At 41.3% G+C, this 26,062-nt stretch overlaps 1 protein-coding gene across 4 annotated transcripts in view; it reads left to right on the top strand.

The window, feature by feature from the left end:
• rapgef3 (Rap guanine nucleotide exchange factor (GEF) 3) overlaps positions 1-26,062 on the top strand; it is a 76,645-nt gene that overhangs the window by 48,085 nt on the left and 2,498 nt on the right. For 3 of the 4 annotated variants that reach the window (XM_034209791.1, XM_034209788.1, XM_034209789.1), the window contains 22 exons: positions 451-557; positions 632-753; positions 2,846-3,017; positions 4,853-4,937; positions 5,096-5,156; positions 5,611-5,687; positions 8,124-8,270; positions 8,872-8,975; positions 11,304-11,392; positions 11,531-11,609; positions 12,736-12,886; positions 13,730-13,812; positions 13,925-13,955; positions 14,067-14,142; positions 17,001-17,138; positions 17,615-17,712; positions 19,788-19,913; positions 21,859-22,040; positions 23,203-23,293; positions 23,949-23,999; positions 24,089-24,176; positions 25,979-26,043. In XM_034209791.1, the coding sequence (XP_034065682.1) occupies positions 451-557; positions 632-753; positions 2,846-3,017; positions 4,853-4,937; positions 5,096-5,156; positions 5,611-5,687; positions 8,124-8,270; positions 8,872-8,975; positions 11,304-11,392; positions 11,531-11,609; positions 12,736-12,886; positions 13,730-13,812; positions 13,925-13,955; positions 14,067-14,142; positions 17,001-17,138; positions 17,615-17,712; positions 19,788-19,913; positions 21,859-22,040; positions 23,203-23,293; positions 23,949-23,999; positions 24,089-24,176; positions 25,979-26,043 (2,223 nt within the window). Of the gene's footprint in view, positions 1-450; positions 754-2,845; positions 3,018-4,852; positions 4,938-5,095; positions 5,157-5,610; positions 5,688-8,123; positions 8,271-8,871; positions 8,976-11,303; positions 11,393-11,530; positions 11,610-12,735; positions 12,887-13,729; positions 13,813-13,924; positions 13,956-14,066; positions 14,143-17,000; positions 17,139-17,614; positions 17,713-19,787; positions 19,914-21,858; positions 22,041-23,202; positions 23,294-23,948; positions 24,000-24,088; positions 24,177-25,978; positions 26,044-26,062 lie in introns of all 4 variants that reach the window. The other variant, XM_034209792.1, reaches the window with a different exon arrangement.

Here is a 26,062-nt window from a genome sequence, read left to right as displayed (position 1 = left end):
ACCAGATGAAAGATTTTAGTGATGGGACGTCTGGATCCGAAGTTATCAGAGAAGCAGGCTAAGCTAACGTTAGCCTTTAGCTTGTAGCCCCTCGGTCCAGTTTCTTCCTGGAAAACACAGATTTAGAATAAGAAACTGCTTTATTCAGTGTTTTACGAGTTCAACTCATCGAGTCATTTGTTTTAGAGATAAGGCGACTTCTGTGGTTAATTCAACCCCCAGTAAAATCTTCCTACGCGTCAGTGTCAAATTATCTGAGAAACAAGCTAGGCTAACGTTAGCCGCAGCCCAACAGCGTGCAAGGAGAAAACTCCGATGTTTAACCTCAAACTGCTTTATTCACTGTTTTTATTTCTTCATAGACCCCTAGTGGCAGAACATGACACATTGTGCCTTTAATGTTTACATAACATTGTACTAGTTTAATATTTGTTCTCCATGTTTATGAAGTTTCTTTCAGATCGAGTCGTGAAAGCAGCGAGATCAGTGTACAGCGTTTTGATGGAGAGGGACTCAAATCTGATCCGAGACAGAAAGCATCACCTCAAAACATACAGGTCTTAACTGCTGGTGTCATATGAAATAAAGAATAAAATCACATTCATGTTGATGTTGTTATATTTTGTTACAGACAGTGTTGTTCTGGTAAGGAGCTCGTCGATTGGCTGATGAAACAAAATGAATGTCTGGCGTCCAGGAGTCAGGCGGTGGGGATGTGGCAGGTGCTGCTGGACGAAGGGATCCTCGTTCATGGTGAGACATTAAAGCTCTCCTATCCTATCATGCAAAATGCACTTGTTGATGTCTTTTATACATAACTATGTGTCCCCGGTGCGTCAGGGAACTCACGCAGCGTCAGAAAATAAACCCCTCTCTCTTTTCCTCCGTACCCAAATCTCTAAAAACGGGGAACAACGGAGCTGATCCAGATTTGCGTCCGATATGACGTAATATCTGAAATGTGGACCCACGGCCCAATCAGAAACGTTGCTATCAGAAACAATACCCGACTGTTTTGGACGTAATATGGTCGGTGTTTACATTAGCATCGCTAACACTCAGAGCTAACCTGTACTGGAGAGCATGTGTGTGAAGAAGCAGGAAGTAAAAAGGAACTCACCTTGTGGTATAACCGGCAAGAGAGAAAGCCTTTGAGCTCCATACTGTTTCAGAGATAATCCTTGATGTGGTTTGGAACATGATGGTGTTTCATCACGGCAGCATTTAGCTGAGTAGCTGCCGGTAGAATTCTGATCAGGCATTAGCTCCGCCTCCTCTTTTTTTTTTTCAAGCTAGACCCCGAATCAGCGTTTCTCTAACAGCTGGAACAGAGGGGTATGAGGGATTTCTAAAATGCATGTTCTGTTTGGTATTTTGAGCAAAACACATCATAGACATGTTTTTTATATATTGTTATATATCTGAGACCCATAATATATGCCTGAAAATAGCATGATAGGTGACCTTTAATACTAAGGGTTAAGGGTCAGTCAGGATTCCTGATTAGAAGGAGATAACAAATGATGCAAGATGACTATAAAGCAACTAAAGAAATATGCTAAATGAGATTCTAAAAAATGCACCCACACAAAGACACTTAATGTTAATAAAGAGAGACGCGATATGACCAAAAGTAGACGCAAAATAATCCCCAAAAACACGCAAAACGTCACACAACACCTTGAGAAAAAATAAGAAGAATAGAGGTCCAAAGACAAGATAAAGATATACAAACAACTACAAGCTATAATGTTACTGGGAGGAGATGTTGAACACAGAGAGACTTACGTTTCTACATAGAGAAGCAAAACGACCTTACTTATTTATTATTAGTCAATTTATTGAACATGTCAGAAACAAAAACATACAACAATAATATATATATATTCTCTTTTTTTCCTTTTTTTTTCTCACTCAAATTAATAATTATAACAAAGTACAAAAAAATAAAATAAATAAATAAATAAATTATAATAATTCTCAGATAGTCTGTCATGTTCAACAGGGGCAACAAGAATCTTAAAAACTTTTTCTGGTTACTAATTAATTACTTTTACAATTACAAGAAATAACAAAACTTTTACTACAAAGAGTTGTAAAAAATGACTAAAAATAACTGCATCTGCAAAGAGGTGCAAAAGAGGTCACTCATGTCTCATTATCTGCTCCGTAGAAGTGTGGAATATATTCAGGTATTAATCTCTCAGGCTGCACTTGAGAAATCTTGAAATCTGCAGACTCCTCGCTGACCGCTCTACGAGACTCTGTTTCCTGCAGGAGAGCGCTTCAATCAGGACGTAGAAACTCCATCATGACTTGGAGCGGTCGCTCTGAATAAATGCATATGAGGAACCATTTATTTTCAAATCAACATGTCATCGTCAAACTAATTATCCTCAAGGTCAAAATGTGTTTCCTTTTTCGGAACTAATCTGTGTCTCATATTTCTGTAACCACTGTTCCTCCGAAGGTCTGATTGAGTGATGACAGAGATGATGTCCACAAACTGAATATTAAGCAAGAGACTTTGAGGATATGCAAATGAACACAAAGGGAATGAAAGTAAATGTAGATGTAAAATGACCAAAAACACTCAAAACCATCTATGAACACAACAAAAATAACACAAAACAATAAAATGACCTCAAAACAACAACAACAAAGACAGAGAAAGGACCTAACTCATATTTCTGTTCCTCCAAAGGTCTGATTGAGTGAACTGAACACAGACTGAATATACAGTAACTTAAAGTAACACAAAACATTCAAATGACCTCAAAACAACAACAAAACCTGACCTACAACGACCATGTGATGATTTGTGTGTCCCCTGCTCTGCCTCCAGTGAAACACGAGTTGAACTTCCTGGATAAAGACACGCAGTTCTACCGTTTCCAGGAGTGTGAGTTCAGTCTGCATCACGTCTCCGATGAGAGGGAGGAGGAGCTGCAGGAGGCCGTGTCTCTGCTCGCTCAGCTCGGCCCCGACGCTCTGCTCACCATGATCCTCCGCAAAGGGTCAGACACTTCAGATCTACGTCGATATAATGCACGATAACTGATCTATATGAGATAAGATAAGAAGTACTTTATGATCCCAAGTTGGGACATTTTTGTGTTGCAAAATCCACTTCTCCATGTCTCTTCTACATCAACATGTGTCCCCTCTTCTTCATGTCTCTTCTTCATCAACATGTGTCCCCTCTTCTTCATGTCTCTTCTACATCAACATGTGTCCCCTCTTCTTCATGTCTCTTCTACATCAACATGTGTCCCCTCTTCTTCATGTCTCTTCTCCATCAACATGTGTCCCCTCTTCTTCATGTCTCTTCTACATCAACATGTGTCCCCTCTTCTTCATGTCTCTTCTACATCAACATGTGTCCCCTCTTCTTCATGTCTCTTCTACATCAACATGTGTCCCCTCTTCTTCATGTCTCTTCTACATCAACATGTGTCCCCTCTTCTTCATGTCTCTTCTACATCAACATGTGTCCCCTCTTCTTCATGTCTCTTCTCCATCAACATGTGTCCCCTCTTCTTCATGTCTCTTCTACATCAACATGTGTCCCCTCTTCTCCATGTCTCTTCTACATCAACATGTGTCCCCTCTTCTCCATGTCTCTTCTACATCAACATGTGTCCCCTCTTCTCCATGTCTCTTCTACATCAACATGTGTCCCCTCTTCTTCATGTCTCTTCTACATCAACATGTGTCCCCTCTTCTTCATGTCTCTTCTACATCAACATGTGTCCCCTCTGTGGAAAGAGACTCTGAAAGTTTCAGGAACAAAGATTCTCTCTCTTTTTGATCCATTTCTATAAAAACCTGATCAGATTTTGGCCACTTTATGATGTCATAACGATGTTTTGTCTTGTGTAACCATTAGCCAATCAGCAACCAACGTAACCCCCCCCCCCCCCCCCCCCCCCACCTTATCACCTGAATCTCCTCCTAGAGCACCATTGGGTGCTTTCACACCAAGTACTTTTCCCAGGAATAGTTCACGGAACTTTTATTTCCTGGAACTATCTAGCAGATCGCGTTCACACCGGAATAAGTCCCTGAGGGAGGATTAGGACAAATGAAGCTGCTGACGTCACTTCTTCTTCTTCTGCTTTGGGTTTACTGGCAGGCCGCAAACAACTTCACGGCATATACTGCCACCCGAAGTCCCCGGCCGGAAGTCGCTGGGACTCCCAGCAGCTTCTACTGAAGCCTTCCGAGTAAATCGCCAGAGCGCCGACACCTCCTCATCTCCACCGCTCCCATGTTTTTTTTTGTGTTGCCATAAATTAGTCTCTCTCCGTTGGTGCGCTGGGCTAATGCTAATGCTAATAATGCTAATGCGAGCAAATAAAATAGCGGCTTCACAAAAACCTTTCAGAGTTTTACGGGCCGTGGTTTGCAATTCGCCCAGCCAATCAGAAATTGGAACCTTTTTCTCCCAGGAAAGCACCACCTCTCTAGCAGGCACTGAAAAGGAGTGAAAAGGAGGTTCCCGGAAAAAAGTTCTAGCTCCAGATCTTTTTGGTGTGAACGCAAAATCCCACGAACTATCGGAACTATTCCTGGGGAAAGTACTGCGGTGTGAAAGCGCCTATTGAGTTCTTTGTTACCAAATCTCTCTCAGAGGGGCGTGGGGAGGGGCTCCTTATTTTCATCTAAAGTAACAGACAGAGAATCAGCACTTTGGAAACAGGGCTGAAACAGAGGGGATTATGGGTAATGCTGCAATGATCTGTTTGGTGTTTCAGCCAATCAGAGACAGGTTCTGGATTTATCTGACCTGTGATACATTGATGAAACACAGTATAATAGGGGACCTTTAAAACTGTCTGTCTGTTTTTAGCCCGAGTCAGAGGAGTGCGGAGGACCTGGAGGTGATCTACGAGGAGCTGCTGCACGTCAAGGCTGCCGCTCACCTCTCCACCTCGGTCAGTCTCTCTCTGCACATCCTATGAGTGAAGACAATGACATGCTCATTAATCCATTAATCCTTTAATCCAGCAACTGAACTGCAGTTTCAGGAGATTAACTTTGAAATGGGAATTTAAATGTATCCCATCGTATTTCTCCTCTCGTTGTCTTGTAGGTGCGTAAGGAGCTGGCAGCAGTGCTCGTCTTTGAGTCGCACGCCAAGGCGGGAACAGTGTGTGAGTGTGACTCTGAGATTACACACACACACACACACACACACACGCACACACACACACACACACACACACACACACACACACACACACACACACACACACACACACACACAGACACACAGACACTCTGAGATTACACACACACACACACACACACACACACACACACACACACACGCACACACACACACACACTCTGAGATTACACAGACACACACTCTGAGATGACACACACACACACACACACACACACACACACACACACACACACACACACACACTGAGATGACACACAGACACACACATTCATTGTGTAGTTCAATTGCACGACATAGTCAATAACAATCAACTCTTCACGTGTTTGTTTCTCTCACTTTGACGTTGATTGAGAAAGCCACAGTAAAGCCCACTGTGAACGGGAGGCCCTCTCTCAGTGCATGTGTTTGTGTTGCAGTGTTCAGTCAGGGGGACAAAGGCACGTCTTGGTACATCATCTGGAAGGGCTCAGTGAATGTGATCACACACGGGAAGGTACATCCATTTCCTGCTGCTCGAATAACTTTTATAATTATAATGATAATATATGTCAGTATCATTCCACAGGCCATAAGACTGTTAAACACCTGAACTCAAGTAGAAGTACAGATACTCGTGTTTAAAAGTACTCTGTTAAAAGTAGAAGTACTGACTAAACTTCTTTACTCAAGTCAAAGTAAAGAGGCTTTGAAATGTACTTCAGTAGAAAGTACCCATAACTAGCAGCTGCTTTTAAAGAGTACCTGACCTCCCTTTATATTAATAGAACAATAATGTCATTGTTAGCTAATGAATGTTTCCATGCTGAACAACGGCAACATGACAACGTTTCCATTGGTCCCTCTTCTTTAGAGAAGACCAGGAAATGATGGATACACGGATCGTGTTCAAATCAATAGGCACGCAATGACTCTAAAGAATAATGATCACGCACCAAACACACATTCAGACTAAAGGAACCAGCTGTTTGGGAAATGAGAGAAGTAGAAAGTACAGGTATTTGAGTTCAACATGTAAGAAGTAGAAAGTACAGGTATTTGAGTTCAACATGTAAGAAGTAGAAAGTACAGGTATTTGAGTTCAACATGTAAGAAGTAGAAAGTACAGGTATTTGTGTTCAAAATGTAAGAAGTAGAAAGTACAGGTATTTGGGTTCAACATGTAAGAAGTAGAAAGTACAGGTATTTGTGTTCAAAATGTAAGAAGTAGAAAGTACAGGTATTTGTGTTCAACATGTAAGAAGTAGAAAGTACAGGTATTTGTGTTCAAAATGTAAGAAGTAGAAAGTACAGATATTTGAGTTCAACATGTAAGAAGTAGAAAGTACAGGTATTTGAGTTCAACATGTAAGAAGTAGAAAGTACAGGTATTTGGGTTCAACATGTAAGAAGTAGAAAGTACAGGTATTTGTGTTCAAAATGTAAGAAGTAGAAAGTACAGGTATTTGGGTTCAACATGTAAGAAGTAGAAAGTACAGGTATTTGTGTTCAAAATGTAAGAAGTAGAAAGTACAGGTATTTGAGTTCAACATGTAAGAAGTAGAAAGTACAGGTATTTGAGTTCAACATGTAAGAAGTAGAAAGAACAGGTATTTGGGTTCAACATGTAAGAAGTAGAAAGTACAGGTATTTGGGTTCAACATGTAAGAAGTAGAAAGTACAGGTATTTGTGTTCAACATGTAAGAAGTAGAAAGTACAGGTATTTGTGTTCAACATGTAAGAAGTAGAAAGTACAGGTATTTGGGTTCAAAATGTAAAAAGTAGAAAGTACAGGTATTTGTGTTCAACATGTAAGAAGTAGAAAGTACAGGTATTTGGGTTCAACATGTAAGAAGTAGAAAGTACAGGTATTTGTGTTCAACATGTAAGAAGTAGAAAGTACAGGTATTTGAGTTCAACATGTAAGAAGTAGAAAGTACAGGTATTTGGGTTCAACATGTAAGAAGTAGAAAGTACAGGTATTTGTGTTCAACATGTAAGAAGTAGAAAGTACAGGTATTTGGGTTCAAAATGTAAAAGTAGAAAGTACAGGTATTTGTGTTCAACATGTAAGAAGTAGAAAGTACAGGTATTTGTGTTCAACATGTAAGAAGTAGAAAGTACAGGTATTTGTGTTCAACATGTAAGAAGTAGAAAGTACAGGTATTTGTGTTCAACATGTAAGAAGTAGAAAGTACAGGTATTTGGGTTCAAAATGTAAGAAGTAGAAAGTACAGGTATTTGGGTTCAACATGTAAGAAGTAGAAAGTACAGGTATTTGTGTTCAACATGTAAGAAGTAGAAAGTACAGGTATTTGGGTTCAAAATGTAAGAAGTAGAAAGTACAGGTATTTGAGTTCAACATGTAAGAAGTAGAAAGTACAGGTATTTGAGTTCAACATGTAAGAAGTAGAAAGTAAAGGTATTTGGGTTCAAAATGTAAGAAGTAGAAAGTACAGGTATTTGGGTTCAACATGTAAGAAGTAGAAAGTACAGGTATTTGTGTTCAACATGTAAGAAGTAGAAAGTACAGGTATTTGTGTTCAACATGTAAGAAGTAGAAAGTAAAGGTATTTGGGTTCAAAATGTAAGAAGTAGAAAGTACAGGTATTTGGGTTCAACATGTAAGAAGTAGAAAGTACAGGTATTTGTGTTCAACATGTAAGAAGTAGAAAGTACAGGTATTTGGGTTCAAAATGTAAGAAGTAGAAAGTACAGGTATTTGAGTTCAACATGTAAGAAGTAGAAAGTACAGGTATTTGTGTTCAACATGTAAGAAGTAGAAAGTACAGGTATTTGTGTTCAACATGTATGAAGTAAAAGTAAGTAGTCAGAAAAATAAGTAGTGGAGTAAAGTACTGATACCAGAAAAATATACTTAAGTACAGTAACAAAGTATTTGAATTCCACTTCTTCCTACCTCTGCAGTAATGTAATGATGTGTGTTTGCAGGGTTTAGTGACCACTCTCCATGAGGGGGAGGACTTCGGGCAGCTGGCGTTGCTGAACGACGCTCCGCGAGCCGCGACCATCATCCTGAGAGAAGACAACTGCCACTTCCTGCGAGTCGACAAACACGACTTCATACGCATCCTCAAGGTGAGATCAGCTCTCGATTTAAACTGTAAACGTCTTATTATATTTAATGCTTCTATTAAGGTTTGTGAATAACGCTGTCTGAGGTAAATACATTTAAATGAATAAAAAATAAATATATATATAGTAAAATAAAATAAACAAATCACAAATGGAAATTGTAAAGTTATAATATCCATATATATATCTATAAATATTTTTTAATCGTTTTTGTTTTGGAACATATATATATTTTCATTTTTTCAATTTCATAAAAACTTCTATCTATATTTTCTTAAAAAATATATGTTATTATTTTTGAAATGATCTTTGAAAATAATTGTTACTTTTTTCAGTTTTAATGCTTTGCAGTTATTGGAAATGTTTGAATCACACAAATCTGAAACAATCCTACTAATAGTATATATATATTTAATAATGATATATCTATCTGCAGCTGTGCAGAAATGCTGCGTTTCAACACAATATAAATTAAGCTAAAATGACTCGGAAATGCTCTCGTCTAGATAATGTCAAACATCTAAATATTTTCAGACAGATTCAGATCCACAAACACACTGATTATGAATTTGCCTCATCGTGCATGTGTGTGTTTGTCCTGCAGGATGTGGAGGCGAACACGGTGCGGCTGGAGGAGCACGGGAAGTCTGTGCTGGTTCTGGAGAGGAGCGAGGGGGAGGAGACTGGAGGAGCAGCTAACAACAGCAAGTGAGAAACACACACACACAAACAACAGCCTCTGGTTTACACTCAGTCACACACTCAGAGTGGGCGTGGGCAGCTCTGTGTGTCATACTGTACGTGGTTTAGGTGTTATTAATCAGCTGTTATCTGACAGCTCAAAGACATGGACTCTAACCCCGCCGTGCTGAACGACTTCTTATCAGTGTGGAAGTGTTTTAGCAAATATTAAAGTGAATTAAGGTTGACCTGCCGTACGTTCACACCTTCAGCCATCCTCTCTTGGTTTTACACCAAACAACCAGCAGCTATTCTCTGAGGAGCCTATTATTCACCGGTGTTGCATAATTGGACCTCATGCCATTAGTATCAGTATCATTAGGCCGACAGGTGCAAAACACATGAAGATGAAGAGACATCTTCAACAACTTGACAACACATGCATCATTTAGAAAATATTCACCAACTTGATCAACAAGCGTAAAGTTAACTAAAAGCGGTGCATAAACAAAACGCTGCAAAAAGCTCAAATAACAACGGAAACCAGGGGACACTAAAAAGTGACGCACACAGCTGGAGACCAGGGGACACTAAAGAGTGACACACACAGCTTGAGACCAGGGGACACTAAAGAGTGACGCACACAGCTGGGAGACCAGGGGACACTAAAGAGTGACACACACAGCTTGAGACCAGGGGACACTAAAGAGTGACGCACACAGCTGGGAGACCAGGGGACACTAAAAAGTGACGCACACAGCTGGAGACCAGGGGACACTAAAAAGTGACGCACACAGCTGGAGACCAGGGGACACTAAAAAGTGACATACACAGCGGGGAGACCAGGGGACACTAAAGAGTGACACACACAGCTTGAGACCAGGGGACACTAAAGAGTGACGCACACAGCTGGGAGACCAGGGGACACTAAAGAGTGACACACACAGCTTGAGACCAGGGGACACTAAAGAGTGATGCACACAGCTGGAGACCAGGGGACACTAAAGAGTGACGCACACAGCTGGAGACCAGGGGACACTAAAAAGTGACGCACACAGCTGGAGACCAGGGGACACTAAAAAGTGACGCACACAGCTGGGAGACCAGGGGACACTAAAAAGTGACGCACACAGCTGGAGACCAGGGGACACTAAAAAGTGACGCACACAGCTAGAGACCAGGGGACACTAAAAAGTGCCGCACATAGTTGGGGGACCAGGGGACACTAAAAAGTGACGCACACAGCTGGGAGACCAGGGGACACTAAAAAGTGACGCACACAGCTGGAGACCAGGGGACACTAAAAAGTGACGCACATAGCTGGAGACCAGGGGACACTAAAAAGTGACGCACATAGTTGGGGGACCAGGGGACACTAAAAAGTGACGCACATAGTTGGGAGACCAGGGGACACTAAAGAGTGACGCACACAGCTGGGACGGAGCGCTTGGTGACGTTCAGGATGATAAAGCTGAACAACTGTCTCTGTTGTTGGAAATTTACCTAAAATGTTTGATGATCTTATTTGAACAATGTGATCACATGACTCCTTCTGGTGTTACTGCAGATCTGCTGTAAGCTAGCTAGCTAACGTAGCTAACCTAGACATTTCAGATAAACTGACAAACACTTCAGTTATGAGACAGACTCACTCTGACAAAAATGACATATTGTCTCTAGCTATGTTAGTTGTCGTCCCTGAACTATTTTAAACTCACAAACCATGCACGATGCATGCATGCAGATAAATACAAAGTCAAATCAAATCAAATTTTATTTGTAGAGCACATTTCTAAACGATTTTGGTCGAGCCAAAGTGCTGTACATGTAATTTAAACACATAAAAAACACATTACATCACAATAAATCACAACAGATAAAGCAACACATGGAACAGTCAGGAGTCGTGACCCCACTCTGACTAGAAGGCCAGAGAGGAGTAGTGTGTCTTCAGTGTGGATTTAAAAGCCCCTAGGGTCTGGGCCGACCTCACATGGAGGGGCAGAGTGTTCCAGAGCCTGGGGCCTGCTGCTGCGAAGGCTCGGTGCCCTCGGGTTTTGAGCCTGGTCTTAGGCACTACCAGCAGCAGCTGGTCAGCAGACCTTAAAGCTCTGCCTGGGGTGTAGCGCTGGAGGAGTTCAGCTATATAGGCAGGAGCTAAACCATTTAGTGCTTTAAAAACAAATAAAAGGATTTTAAAATCAATTCTGAACCGAACTGGAAGCCAGTGTAGTGAGGCCAGAATTGGGGTGATGTGGTCACGCTTTTTGTGGCCAGTCAGAAGACGTGCAGCTGCGTTTTGGACGAAAGGACATACTAATGTTAGGAACTAATCTGTTGTTTCTCTCTCTGCAGGTACACAGTGATGTCAGGAACTCCAGAGAAGATCCTGGAGCATCTGCTGGACACGGTGAAGCTGGACTCGAATGGAAATGACGCCATAGGTGAGCCTGCAGGCATCTTTACGGAGGGATTCATTATGATCCGATACGTTTAGCTAATAGTTAAATGTGTGATGTTGTTTGTGTGTGTGTGTTGTCGTTTGTGTGTGTGTGTGTTGTTGTTTGTGTGTCTCCCTGCAGATCCCTGTGTCAGCGACTTCCTGCTCACACACAAACTCTTCATGCCATCGAGCCAGCTGTGCCGGGCTCTACAGCACCAATATCCTCCAAAAACAGATCAAAATATATATTTTTTAACATATTAAAAAACAGAGGTTGCTAACAAGTGTCTAAATGAGACGACTAAACATCATTAAGCACTTCGAGATTTGTCTTGGCAGATGAGAAGCGCTATATAAATTAAATGTATTTATTTATTTATTTAACATTAGCCGCCTTCAGCTTAGCGGTGGTGACGCAAAGTCATGTGACCGTGCTGTAGTTCCTTTATAGCCCAACATTAGCCATCTTTAGCTTAGCGGTGGTGACGTGAAGTCATGTGACCGTGCTGTAGTTCCTTTATAACCTAACATTAGCCACCTTTAGCTTAGCGGTGGTGACGCAAAGTCATGTGACCGTGCTGTAGTTCCTTTATAGCCCAACATTAGCCTCCTTTAGCTTAGCGGTGGCGACGCGAAGTCATGTGACCGTGCTGTAGATCCTTTATAGCCCAACATTAGCCTCCTTTAGCTTAGCGGTGGTGACGCGAAGTCATGTGACCGTGCTGTAGTTCCTTTATAGCCCAACATTAGCCTCCTTTAGCTTAGCGGTGGCGACGCGAAGTCATGTGACCGTGCTGTAGTTCCTTTATAGCCCAACATTAGCCTCCTTTAGCTTAGCGGTGGTGACGCGAAGTCATGTGACCGTGCTGTAGTTCCTTTATAGCCCAACATTAGCCTCCTTTAGCTTAGCGGTGGCGACATGAAGTCTTGTCACCGTGCTGTAGATCCTTTATAGCCCAACATTAGCCTCCTTTAGCTTAGCGGTGGCGACATGAAGTCATTGTCACCAGTGCTGTAGATTCCTTTATAGCCCAACATTAGCCGCCTTTAGCTTAGCGGTGGCGACGCAAATTCATGTGACCGTGCTGTAGTTCCTTTATAGTCCCAACATTAGCCTCCTTTAGCTTAGCGGTGGTGACGTGAAGTCATGTGACCGTGCTGTGGTTCCTTTATAGCCTATCGTTAACTTTTTACTTCAGAAATCATAAAGTGGTGTTGATATGTGGAGATTATCCTGCTGAACACAAATACCATATGACCAGAGAGATGCTACCTTCAGTGTCCAACACACAGTGTCTCGTAATTGTTTCTGATTCTCAGTTTGCTCCTTAATCGCCCCTGCACCTATAATTCAAAGCTCTTCGAGGGTTCGGATCAGGAGAAGGCGAACTACGTCCGCACCACCAAGCAGAAGGTGGTGAAGCTGATCGGCCAGTGGGTGGCGCTGTACGGACTCCTGCTGAAAGAAGACTCCATCGCTATGGACTCTCTGGAGGTGAGATTTATTCATTTTGTGTATTGGAATATTTACGATTTGTACAGGAGCATACTGAGAGGTAATCTGTATCACCTTATGGGAAGTTTATTAAAACAAGATGGGTTTTTTAACGTTTTACCCTGAAAAATGTTACTTCTTTATATAAATAACAAGGGGATGTATTCACTGTTTTACCACCGATTAAACAAGTTAAAGTTGTAAGATAAAATACAATCTGAGTTAATAAATCAAGAGAGAAATCCCCTAATTTTTTTATAGATCTCTAAACAGTCTAAGGGATTAACTCAGGAGAGAAGAAGCCTAATTTTCTCGTAGACTTCTATACAATCTGAGGTAATAAATCAAGAGAGAAATACCCACATTTTCTTATAGATCTCTGTACAATCTGAGGTAGAAACTCAAGAGAGAAGTAGTAATATTTTTTTCGTAGACTTCTATACAATCTGTGGTAATTAATCAAGAGAACAGTAGGAACATCTTCTCCTAAACTTCCGTGCAATCTTACTTGGTTTGTATTGCCCCCTGCTGGACATTAGAGAGAACGCATTGGCTTTTTTACACAATTTGATTTGAGTAAATTATACTTCATGCTTGGGTTGAGACGTGGCGAGATCCTGAATTTTGATGTAAAATGTTATTTAAAACAGAAAAAAAAATGTATACCTTCATAACTTTGTATTTCATGATAATGTGAAAACTTGAAAACATGCTCATTGCAGCCATATTAAAATTTGACCATTTTATGTAGCAATCACTTCTGTAACATTTCATTTTAAAATGTACTGTATTTGAGGCAAATAGATAATGATGCAATTGCTTTTTAAATATTTTTGTAAACAGAGGTTGAAGAAGGAGGTGGCCGTTGACTATCGTCTGACCAGCATGCTGAAAGATCAATTTAGAGACCGGAGGAGAACAAAAGTGTAAATGATCTCTTTTATCTTTATCAAATCTGATATTTAAATGACATTATAAAGTAATGCATATTGCAGCCTGTCATCTAAAAGTGTTTTTTCTCCTCTGATATCTTCACAGACCGGAGAATGGATACCAGTCTCTGAGCAGGGTGAGTTTAAATTAACATCAGAGATATGCATGAATGAGAAAACTGTGAAAATGTCACGCTAATGTAATTTCTCACGTGACTGTCACTGATTCTCTGAGTCACTCTTTATAGAATCAGCAGTTTGATTGGTTCTCAAACTGTGAGGAGCCGGTGGGGAGGTTACAGCCAATCAGAGCGCAGGATAAAGGCGAGTAAAAACTGTGTACATCAACAACACCTCAAACTCTGTTATTTATAACTTCCTTTTTATAGTGATATTATCATCTTTAAGGGATGATCCATGTTCATGTTCTGCTTGCATCTGATTTTCTATATTTTATTCTTTTTTAATGATGAAAACGTCATTGACATAAATGATTAAATATCATTATATTTAGTTTTTTGATAATTTAACAGACCTAGGCTTTTATAGTGTTATATCTTAGCTAATGTCGGGCTATAAAGGAACTACAGCACGGTCACATGACTTCACGTCACCACCGCTAAGCTAAAGGAGGCTAATGTTGGGCTATAAAGGAACTACAGCACGGTCACATGACTTCACGTCACCACCGCTAAGCTAAAGGAGGCTAATGTTAGGCTATAAAGGAACTACAGCACAGTCACATGACTTCACGTCACCACCGCTAAGCTAAAGGAGGCTAATGTTAGGCTATAAAGGAACTACAGCACGGTCACATGACTTCACGTCTCCACCGCTAAGCTAAAGGAGGCTAATGTTGGGCTATAAAGGAACTACAGCACGGTCACATGACTTCACGTCACCACCGCTAAGCTAAAGGAGGCTAATGTTGGGTTATAAAGGAACTACAGCACGGTCACATGACTTCACGTCACCACCGCTAAGCTAAAGGTGGCTAATGTCGGGCTATAAAGGAACTACAGCACGGTCACATTACATTACATTACATTACATTACATTTAGCTGACGCTTTTATCCAAAGCGACTTACAATAAGTACATTCGACCAGGAAGACACAACCTTGAAGAAAACAGAATCATATAAGTACATCAGGTTTCATAGAGCCAAACATTTCAAGTGCTACTCAACTGGCTTTAGATAAGCCAGTCCTTTATTAGTATAAAAGTGCTTCGTTAATAGTTCTAACGCTCGAAGTGGAGTCGAAAGAGATGAGTTTTCAGTTTGCGCCGGAAGATGTGCAAGCTATCTGCCGTCCTGATGTCAATGGGGAGCTCATTCCACCATCCTGGAGCCAGGACAGCAAACCACGTGTTTTCGCCGATGGGAACTTGGGTCCCCCTCGCAGCGAGGGCGCAACGAGTCGTTTGGCGATGCAGAGCGTAGTGCACGCGCTGGGGTGTACGGTTTAAACCATGTCCTGGATGTAGGAAGGGCCAGATCCATTCGCAGCATGGTAAGCAAGTACCAGTGTCTTGAAGTGGATTCTAGCAGTTACCGGAAGCCAGTGAAGGGAGCGGAGGAGCGGAGTGGTGTGGGAGAATTAGGAAGGTTGAAGACCAGACGAGCCGCTGCATTCTGGATGAGCTGCAGAGGTCGGATGGCACATGCAGGTAGACCAGCCAGGAGGGAGTTGCAGTAGTCTAGGCGTGAGATGACGAGAGCCTGGACCAGAACCTGAGTCGCTTTCTGAGTCAGCTGGGGACGTATCTTCCTGATGTTGTAAAGCGTGTATCTGCAGCAGCGGGTTGTAGCAGCGATGTTTGCAGTGAAGGACAGGTTGTTATCTAGGGTCACACCCAGATTCCTTGCAGTCTGAGTCGGGGAAACAACTGAGGTGCCGATGTTGATTGTTAGGTCAAGAGTGGGACAATCTTTTCCCGGGAGGAAGAGCAGCTCAGTCTTGTCAAGGTTGAGCTTGAGGTGGTGAGCAGACATCCACTGAGAGATGTCAGCTAGACAAGCAGAGATGCGTGCGACGACCTGGGTCTCTGAGCGGGGAAAGGACAGAATTAATTGGGTGTCGTCAGCGTAGCAGTGGTAAGAAAAACCATGCGGGCTAATGACTGATCCGAGCGAGTTTGTGTACAGGGAGAAGAGGAGGGGACCAAGAACAGAGCCCTGAGGGACCCCCGTAGTTAATTGACAAGGGTCGGACTCGGACCCTCTCCAAGTCACCCTGTAGGTACAGTCTTTCAGGTATGAGGTGAGGAGGGAAAGTGCAGAGCCTGAAACTCCAAGTTTTTGGAGAGTGCGAAGGAGGATCTGATGATTCACCGTGTCGAATGCAGCAGACAGGTCCAACAGGATGATGACAGAGGAGAGGGATGCAGTTTTGGCAGTGTGCAGTTCCTCCGTGACAGCAATGAGAGCAGTTTCTGTGGAGTGACCTGCCTTGAAACCAGACTGGTGCGGATCCAGAAGGTTGTTCTGATTGAGATAACAGGAGAGTTGTTTAAAGACAGCGTGTTCAAGTGTTTTAGACAGGAACGGGAGGAGAGAGACAGGCCTGTAGTTTATAACATCAGACGGGTTGAGAGTGGGTTTCTTTAGGAGAGGGTTTACTCTTGCCTCCTTGAGACTGTTTGGAAAGTGACCAGAAGTTAGAGAAGTGTTGATGAAATGGGAGAGAAACGGTAGAATATCAGGAGCGATAGTCTGAAGGAGGTTTGAAGGGATAGGGTCCAGAGGACAGGTGGTAGGGCGGGCAGAGGTAATGAGGGTAAGAACCTCACTTGGAGAGAGAGGGGAAAAGGAGGTAAGGGTGTTGGTGTGTCGGTCACATGACTTCACGTCACCACCGCTAAGCTAAAGGAGGCTAATGTTGGGCGTGATGTCATCTCATTTAGACACTTGTTAGTGTACAGTAGTTCACTTGTTGACGTATGTTATGTCGTAGAACAAAAGTTAAAATCTCTTGTGTTAACCACAGACCTTATTTCAGGATAACAAACACATTCAAAAACAAAACAAACCATTGAACATCCAGACAGGGTTTAGGACTCATTCCTGCACCACTCACTATTTTCAAAATGACAATCGGCTCATGTATTTGTGGGTTAGTTTTGATACTTAATCATAATTGATGAGATCATTACATCCTGACATGTTGTCTATCTCTGCAGTTCTGTATGAGATCTACAGACCGGACTACAGACCGCTCACTCTGATGCTTCCTGTCAGCGCGTCCGTACAGGAAGTGATGTCAGCAACCGTGCAACCTGGAGGAGATCACGTCCTCGTCAAAATGAACTCATCGGGAGGTAAGATTACGCTCTCTGGAAGCACGAGTGCACATTCTTGATATTTTTTATTAGTTGTATTCATCGTTTTTTATATGTATTTATATTTTTGACTAACTGTGGTTTTTACTCATTTTATTCTAATTTTTTATTCCAGCTTTTAAACTTTTTTTATTAATGGATTGATCCTTTTCCTTGTTTTTTTTTAATGTGTCTTGCCTTTACCTTTTTTTTATTGATTTGCTGATTATTTGTTTTTTCACTGTTGAACTAGTGTATCAATCTTGTTCTGTCCTTTTTTCTCCATTTGTTTACTGAGTTTTCGTCCATTTCTCCTTCAGATATTTAAGACAAATCTTACAAAAAATTCAAATGTGCAGAGATTTTTTTAATGTATAATGCCCGGTCGTGTAAAATTGTTAGAATAAAGCATGCAGAGCTTCATATCGTTGCCAATTTCTGCCCTGAAATGAGTTTTTTGTATATGTTTTACACAGAGAGAGCTCAGTTGAAGCTGGATGCGTCTGCAGTTTTCACAGCGATGGGACTCAACGAGCGGCTGTTCGTCTGCAGCAGCAGCCAGGTGGATCAGCTGGTGAGAGAGATGAGAAAGATATTGTGCAGATACACATGCTTTCAATTAGCCAAACATATTCGAGTGCTACATCAATTAAAAACAATTATTTGTATTGGTCATGGAGCAGCAGAGATGGCAAAAGTACACACATCCTTTACTCAAGTAGAAGTACAGATACTCGTGTTTAAAAATACTCTGGTGAAAGTAGAAGTACTGACTAAACTTCTTTACTCAAGTCAAAGTAAAGAGGCTTTGAAGTGTACTTCAGCAAAAAGTACCCATAACTAGCAGCTGCTTTAAAGAGTACCTGACCTCCCTTTATATTAATAGAACAATAATGTCATTGTTAGCTAATGAATGTTTCCATGCTGAACAACGGCAACATGACAACGTTTCCATTGGTCCCTCTTCTTTAGAGAAGACCAGGAAATGATGGATACACGGATCGTGTTCAAATCAATAGGCACGCAATGACTCTAAAGAATAATGATCACGCATCAAACACACATTCAGACTAAAGGAACCAGCTGTTTGGAAAATGAGAGAAGTAGAAAGTACAGGTATTTGAGTTCAACATGTAAGAAGTAGAAAGTACAGGTATTTGAGTTCAACATGTTAGAAGTAGAAAGTACATGTATTTGTGTTCAACATGTGAGAAGTAGAAAGTACAGGTATTTGTGTTCAACATGTGAGAAGTAGAAAGTACAGGTATTTGAGTTCAACATGTAAGAAGTAGAAAGTACAGGTATTTGAGTTCAACATGTAAGAAGTAGAAAGTACAGGTGTTTGTGTTCAACATGTGAGAAGTAGAAAGTACAGGTATTTGTGTTCAACATGTAAGAAGTGGAAAGTACAGGTATTTGAGTTCAACATGTAAGAAGTAGAAAGTACAGGTATTTGAGTTCAACATGTGAGAAGTAGAAAGTACAGGTATTTGAGTTCAACATGTAAGAAGTAGAAAGTACAGGTATTTGGGTTCAACATGTAAGAAGTAGAAAGTACAGGTATTTGGGTTCAACATGTAAGAAGTAGAAAGTACAGGTATTTGAGTTCAACATGTGAGAAGTAGAAAGTACAGGTATTTGAGTTCAACATGTAAGAAGTAGAAAGTACAGGTATTTGGGTTCAACATGTAAGAAGTAGAAAGTGCAGGTATTTGAGTTCAACATGTAAGAAGTAGAAAGTACAGGTATTTGGGTTCAACATGTAAGAAGTAGAAAGTACAGGTATTTGTGTTCAACATGTAAGAAGTAGAAAGTACAGGTATTTGAGTTCAACATGTAAGAAGTAGAAAGTACAGGTATTTGTGTTCAACATGTGAGAAGTAGAAAGTACAGGTATTTGAGTTCAACATGTAAGAAGTAGAAAGTACAGGTATTTGAGTTCAACATGTGAGAAGTAGAAAGTACAGGTATTTGAGTTCAACATGTAAGAAGTAGAAAGTACAGGTATTTGAGTTCAACATGTAAGAAGTAGAAAGTACAGGTATTTGTGTTCAAAATGTAAGAAGTCAAAGTAAAAAGTCGTCAGAAAAAAAAGTAGTGGAGTAAAGTACTGATACCAAAACAATGTACTTAAGTACAGTAACGAAGTATTTGTATTCCACTACTTCCCACCTCTGTGGAGCAGTGGAAACAGGTGTTTTTTTGTCTGCGATGGAAGAAGCAGACTTTCTTCTGTGAACCAAATTACATGTAGTTCACTACTCCCTTACTGCTGGTTTGATTCAGTTTCCTGCCCTTAAAGCCATCAAAGGAACGCTCACATCTCTTTTGACATCCGCTCTGCAGTCTCTGTAGAAGCTTTTAAAAAACTACTGAAGACCTATCTTTTTACATTGGCTTTTGTTTTTCTACTTGAGATGTGTGTGATGTGTTCTGTTCTTATGTTGGTTCCTTTCAGGACTCTATGTGGTCTGTGTTTAGTTTTTATGTTGACCTTACATTTCGGCCTCCATGTTGTTATTGTAATCATGTTTCTGTGGTCTTAATTTCAACTTTTGTTCTTTCTTGTGAAGCACTTTGTGAATTCTATTTCTGTGAAAGCTGCTATACTAACTAAACGTATAATTATTATTATTTTATTTCTCCCAGACGCCCCTGAAGGAGCAGCAGGGGCCCGATCAAGGCACCCTGGACGTCCTGGAGCAGATGGGATCTAAAGATATCGCCTCTGAACTCACCAACTACGACTGGGAGCTGTTCACCGCCATGCACGAGGTAACGCAGCAGAGATGATGTACAATTTCACATCTGACGCACAGGAAACTGCTTGTTTACACTTCAAATTAAGGCTCAGCCGACAGTCAGATATTTCCTCGTTTCTCCAAAGGACTGCATGTCTCCTTGATGAATTCAAAGTGATGAGTCACACTGTCTGGCTCTGGGCCATCAGATCATCTGGTGCGACACTTCCTGCATGCTTCACATGTTTCATAATCACAAAGTCATCTTTAGTGTGGTGCTGGGATTACGTTTTCTCGTTGGTTAGCATCTCCCTGGTTCCTTCCACAAAAAGCTAATGGGATTCCTCAATTGGATTTTGGGTTTTATCAGAAAATATTACACAACGTTTATGATACTTACACGTTTTGTTCATTAGAGTTCTCCACATATTAACACCACTTTATGATTTCTGAAGTGAAAAGCTAACGTTAGATATAAAGGAACTACAGTACGGTCACATGACTTCACGTCACCACCGCTAAGCTAAAGGTGGCTAATGTTGGGCTATAAAGGAACTACAGCACGGTCACATGACTTCACGTCACCACCGCTAAGCTAAAGGTGGCTAATGTTGGGCTCTAAAGGAACTACAGCACGGTCACATGACTTCACGTCACCACCGCTAAGCTAAAGGCGGCTAATGTTGGGCTATAAAGGAACTACAGCACGGTCACATGACTTCACGTCACCACCGCTAAGCTAAAGGTGGCTAATGTTGGGCTATAAAGGAACTACAGTACGGTCACATGACTTCACGTCACCACCGCTAAGCTAAAGGTGGCTAATGTTGGGCTATAAAGGAACTACAGCACGGTCACATGACTTCACGTCACCACCGCTAAGCTAAAGGTGGCTAATGTTGGGCTCTAAAGGAACTACAGCACGGTCACATGACTTCACGTCACCACCGCTAAGCTAAAGGCGGCTAATGTTGGGCTATAAAGGAACTACAGCACGGTCACATGACTTCACGTCACCACCGCTAAGCTAAAGGTGGCTAATGTTGGGCTATAAAGGAACTACAGTACGGTCACATGACTTCACGTCACCACCGCTAAGCTAAAGGCGGCTAATGTTAGGCTATAAAGGAACTACAGCACGGTCACATGACTTCACGTCACCACCGCTAAGCTAAAGGTGGCTAATGTTGGGCTATAAAGGAACTACAGTACGGTCACATGACTTCACGTCACCACCGCTAAGCTAAAGGCGGCTAATGTTGGGCTATAAAGGAACTACAGCACGGTCACATGACTTCACGTCACCACCGCTAAGCTAAAGGCGGCTAATGTTGGGCTATAAAGGAACTACAGCACGGTCACATGACTTCACGTCACCACCGCTAAGCTAAAGGAGGCTAATGTTGGGCTATAAAGGAACTACAGCACGGTCACATGACTTCACGTCACCACCGCTAAGCTAAAGGCGGCTAATGTTGGGCTATAAAGGAACTACAGCACGGTCACATGACTTCACGTCACCACCGCTAAGCTAAAGGCGGCTAATGTTGGGCTATAAAGGAACTACAGCACGGTCACATGACTTCACGTCACCACCGCTAAGCTAAAGGCGGCTAATGTTGGGCTATAAAGGAACTACAGCACGGTCACATGACTTCACGTCACCACCGCTAAGCTAAAGGAGGCTAATGTTTGGCGTGATGACGTTTAGTCATTTCATTTAGACACTTGTTAGCAACCACCGTTTTTAAATTCACCATTGGGGTATTTACTGAGGTATTTCATGTCGTAGAACAAAACCTTAAAATCCCTTCACCTTACCTTACCTTTAAGACCTTATATCTCAAGACCTCCAGACCAGGGGTACAGGAATTGCTAAATGCTAACTAATTTCCGGGTTTAAAGATGAATTCCTGCACGACTATATTGTAACCTCTTTGATTTATTTTTCACCTGACTGTAACTCCCTGTTTCTGCAGGTGGAGCTTGTCTACTACATATTCGGCCGCCATAAATTCCACGGCGCCATCACGGCTAACCTGGAGCGTTTTGTGCGGCGCTTCAACGAGGTTCAGTACTGGGTGGTGACGGAGCTGTGCCTCTGTGAGGACCTGATGAAGAGAGCCATGCTGCTCAAGAAGTTCATAAAGATCGCTGCAGTGTAAGTTAGACGTAGTTACAAAAACACGTCAGCAATGATTGGAGTTTCATAGTAAAAACTGACAAAGAAGGATGTCGGTAAAATTATTTTTGGTAGCTGATGTTAGATAGTAGCTTCCCTAGCAAACGAACTGTATGTATAAGACATATAAAATAAACCTTTATGAAAATTGGTTTTCATGTAATAATCGAGCAAGGATATTGACTCTGTTGTTAAAGCCTTAAGGTTGCCATTTTTTTTTGTTGCATCCAGATGCAACACGAGGGGAAAGCAGATAAACTGAGACTTTTTATGAGACTGTACGGTTACAATGAACTATAATGAAGTTGAAACATAAACCATGAAGAGTTTAAGACAAAGACACAGTGGCAAACCGTGTCTATCACAACTGGACCTTCTGTAGACACACACCAGAGACCCAGAACAAGATCTGATTGGTTGCTTTCTTTTCTAACACAAAACCACTGAAATGCGTAGTGCATGGTCCGACAAAGACAAACAAATCAACGTAACACTGTAATATTACAGATCAACAACACAGATCCAATTCTCATTTATTAATTTTATATACATTTTATTAATATAATTAAATCGATTGTGTTTGTTTTATCTGAGTGTTCCAGGGTATTCTCTGAATACCTTGAAGGCCCTGACGGTTCGCCACTGCAAAGACACAAGTAACACACCTGTCAATCACAGGTAGCCTTACCCTAAAACATGCGTTGCTTTATCGTCTATTTTACTCTAAATGGGACCATCATTTAATAAATGAACATCATGCAGATTTGAAGAAGACTTTAAACTACAGATTGAGACCATTAACTTATCAGGACGATGTTTACTGAGGTAACAAATCAAGAGAGAAGTAGTAACATTATCTCATAGACTTCTCATCGCACTCTGCTGGACATTAGCGAGAATGCAGGTTTGAGGTGCGTCTGCATTAGCTCCACTTTTCAGAACTGGATGCTGCTTCTTTGTCCAAAAACATGCAAAATGATTGACATTACCATTAGCATGCTAACGTTAGCATTTAGCTCACAGATCCCCTAGCGCTGAGTAAACTCATATAACAGTTTGCACATATTGTCTTTCAAACCCCTTGTCATCTGAATCAAACTGTTCATGTAAGAAATAATGTGTGTGTGTCTCTATGTCTCAGATTAAAGGAGCAGAAGAACCTGAATTCATTCTTCGCTGTGATGTTCGGTTTGAGCAACAGTGCAGTACACAGGCTTTACAAGACCTGGGAGGTGAGAAACCACTGACTGTGTAGAGCAGGGGTGTCAAACTCAAGGCCCGGGGGCCAAATCCGGCCCGCGGCTTCATTTTATGTGGCCTGCAAGAGCTTGCAAAGAATATAATATACAATACAAATCAAGATTCAAGGCTTTTATTGGCATGTGTGCATAGCTACAGTGTAGTTATGATAATGAACATCTTAGGTAACAGGCTCCTCCAACAGTGCAACACAATAACACAGATAATAGTGCAAGTGAATAAAATATAATATAATATAATAGAAATAGTGCAGAATAGTCTCTATACAAGTATTTGGAATATTGACATATATATAAGTTGCAAACAGATGTTATGGATGTTCTTTCAAAGGTTTTGATTGTTGAATATTTGCTTTGAATGGTTTGCCTTCTACTTTCAGACGTAGTTATTTATGAAGTTATTACCAGAACTGATAATAATCCAATGCAGAGCCAATAATATAATACATTATTTAATATATATTATATATTTATATTTTTATATAGTCTTATAGTTACAACCGGCCCTTTGAGTGCAACCATAGTGCTGATGTGGCCCACGATGAAATTGAGTTTGACCCCCTGGTAGAGTGATGATGATTATATATAACTGTCATCATTAACTAACATCTGTTAACGTCTAATCCAGAGAATACCCAGCAAGATAAAAAGGATTTACTGCGCCTATGAGAGGTTGATGGTAAGTCACAACTTTATAAACGTTCTAAAATGATTGGTTAAGTACATTATTGTAATGTGACATAATATCTGTGTTTCTTCTCCTGTCAGGATCCCTCTCGTAACCACCGAGCCTACAGACTAGCTGTGGCTAAACTCAGTCCTCCGTACATCCCCTTCATGCCGCTGCTGCTCAAAGGTGACACGACATGCTTCAAACATGTTCAATCAAATAAACTAAAACCACTTTTCACTTACAGAAACAATACTATCCCTGCAAATGTAAAAGAGTGCTGTGGTGGCGTCCTTCCTTGTTTTTCTATCAATAATAATAATAATAATATATAATATTTTTATGGCGCCTTTCAGGAAACCCAAGGTCGCTTTACAAGTCGGGTAGGGGGGGGGGGGAGTAGGGGAAAAAAGGCAGACAGGTTAAGGGGGTGGGGGGGGGAAGTAGCGGAAAAATAAACCTATTAAACTAACTATACAGTGGCGAAAGCTTTGGTATCAAGCCACTAGACGCCTTAAACAGACATTTTTATGTTACTTACAGTTGAAGTGTTGCTTGGCCTCCGATGGTTTAGAGCAGGGCGGTCAAATTAAAATACACAGTGGGCCAAAATTAAAAAATGGGTACTAGTGGAGGGCCGGACTGGTTCAATGTTTATTGCAAAACGTATTGAAATGAACTTATTGCACATATTAAGCCTGGAACTAACAAAGCTTAAATTATTGCCTATAAAAACAACATTAAATAATCAGGTGCATTCATTTCTTATGGCTCTATCTCTGTGATGCTAGTTCAGATACTTGGCATCTCATCTTGGGTGCAAGGTCATCAATGTTTGGGCTCAGGCTCTGAGCGGAGGAGACCCTCAGGATGGAGTGAAGGTGCAATATACCGGCGGGCCAGATCTAATAGGAATTAGAAATTATCCTGCGGGCCGAAATTAAATTCACCACGGGCCTGATTTGGCCCCCGGGCCTCGAGTTTGACACATGTGGTTTAGATGATATTATGCAATGTGTTTGCTCAAAATCAAATAACAAACTTGTACACATGCAACAAAGAAAAAAGCCTTTACAATAATCAAAACAAATAAACTAACAAACAACAGAGGTATTCTTTCTTGATAAGGCTTATATCACTTAAAGGGCATTGAAAAAAAAAACTTTCAAAAACACTGGCGTCTTTCTGGCAGGTCTGTCACTTCAGAGGAGGCGCCGTGGGAATTGTAGTCTTTTATACTCAGGTTGACGACAGACGTCACGGTTAGGTGGCCTTTCTGATAAAAACTAAACTCTGGCTCTAACAAGTACTTTATCCTGTAGAGTCAGCAGTGTGGAGGTTCATTTCCAGATCCATAAACCGCCTCATATATAAAGCAATGGGATTATCTGCAACAATCCAATATAATGCATCCCTATTTTCTGTGCATTATATATACATGACCAGCAGAGACATTGCTTTATCTGCTGCAAAATCTTTACCGTTGGCCGTCACAGTTTTTAAAAAACAGCAATGAAATGAATTCAGCATTAGAAGTTGTGAAGCTGACAATTGAGCAGCCCAGACCAAGCAAGGAGGCAGAGGCAGAACGTCCAAAATACAACCCGGTGTGGGCATTTGTTACGTCATAAACACAGCATCAATCTGCTGCCCACGCGTGAACACAGCCACCAGCCACCAGCCACCACCAGGATCTCACACACACTCTCCCAAACAGAAAAACCCCAGAGCCTAAATGCACAACCCAACAGGACACAGGTGAGGGGGGAGGAGACAACACAGGGCACCAGGTGCACACACTCAACGGCAACAGACATGGCGAAAGGGGAACATATTTCAAAATAAAATACTATAAACACGACATCAATAAATAGTATACATTGTATACAAATGCCCGAAGCCGTCAGTTCACAGTGACGAAGTTACCTTCGTCACAGAAGTGAAAATAAATGCTTTAATGAATGTGTTCTGGTCCTCTCTTTGCACAGACATGACGTTCATCAATGAGGGAAATCCAAACTACGTCGACAAACTGGTCAACTTTGAGAAAGTGGTAAGACTGGAACATTCTG

The sequence above is a fragment of the Gymnodraco acuticeps genome, unplaced genomic scaffold (genome assembly GCF_902827175.1).
Source record: "Gymnodraco acuticeps unplaced genomic scaffold, fGymAcu1.1, whole genome shotgun sequence".
NCBI classification, from domain to species: domain Eukaryota; kingdom Metazoa; phylum Chordata; class Actinopteri; order Perciformes; family Bathydraconidae; genus Gymnodraco; species Gymnodraco acuticeps.
Note: the sequence above shows the minus strand (reverse complement) of the source record. Positions and strands in the feature narration are given on the sequence as shown.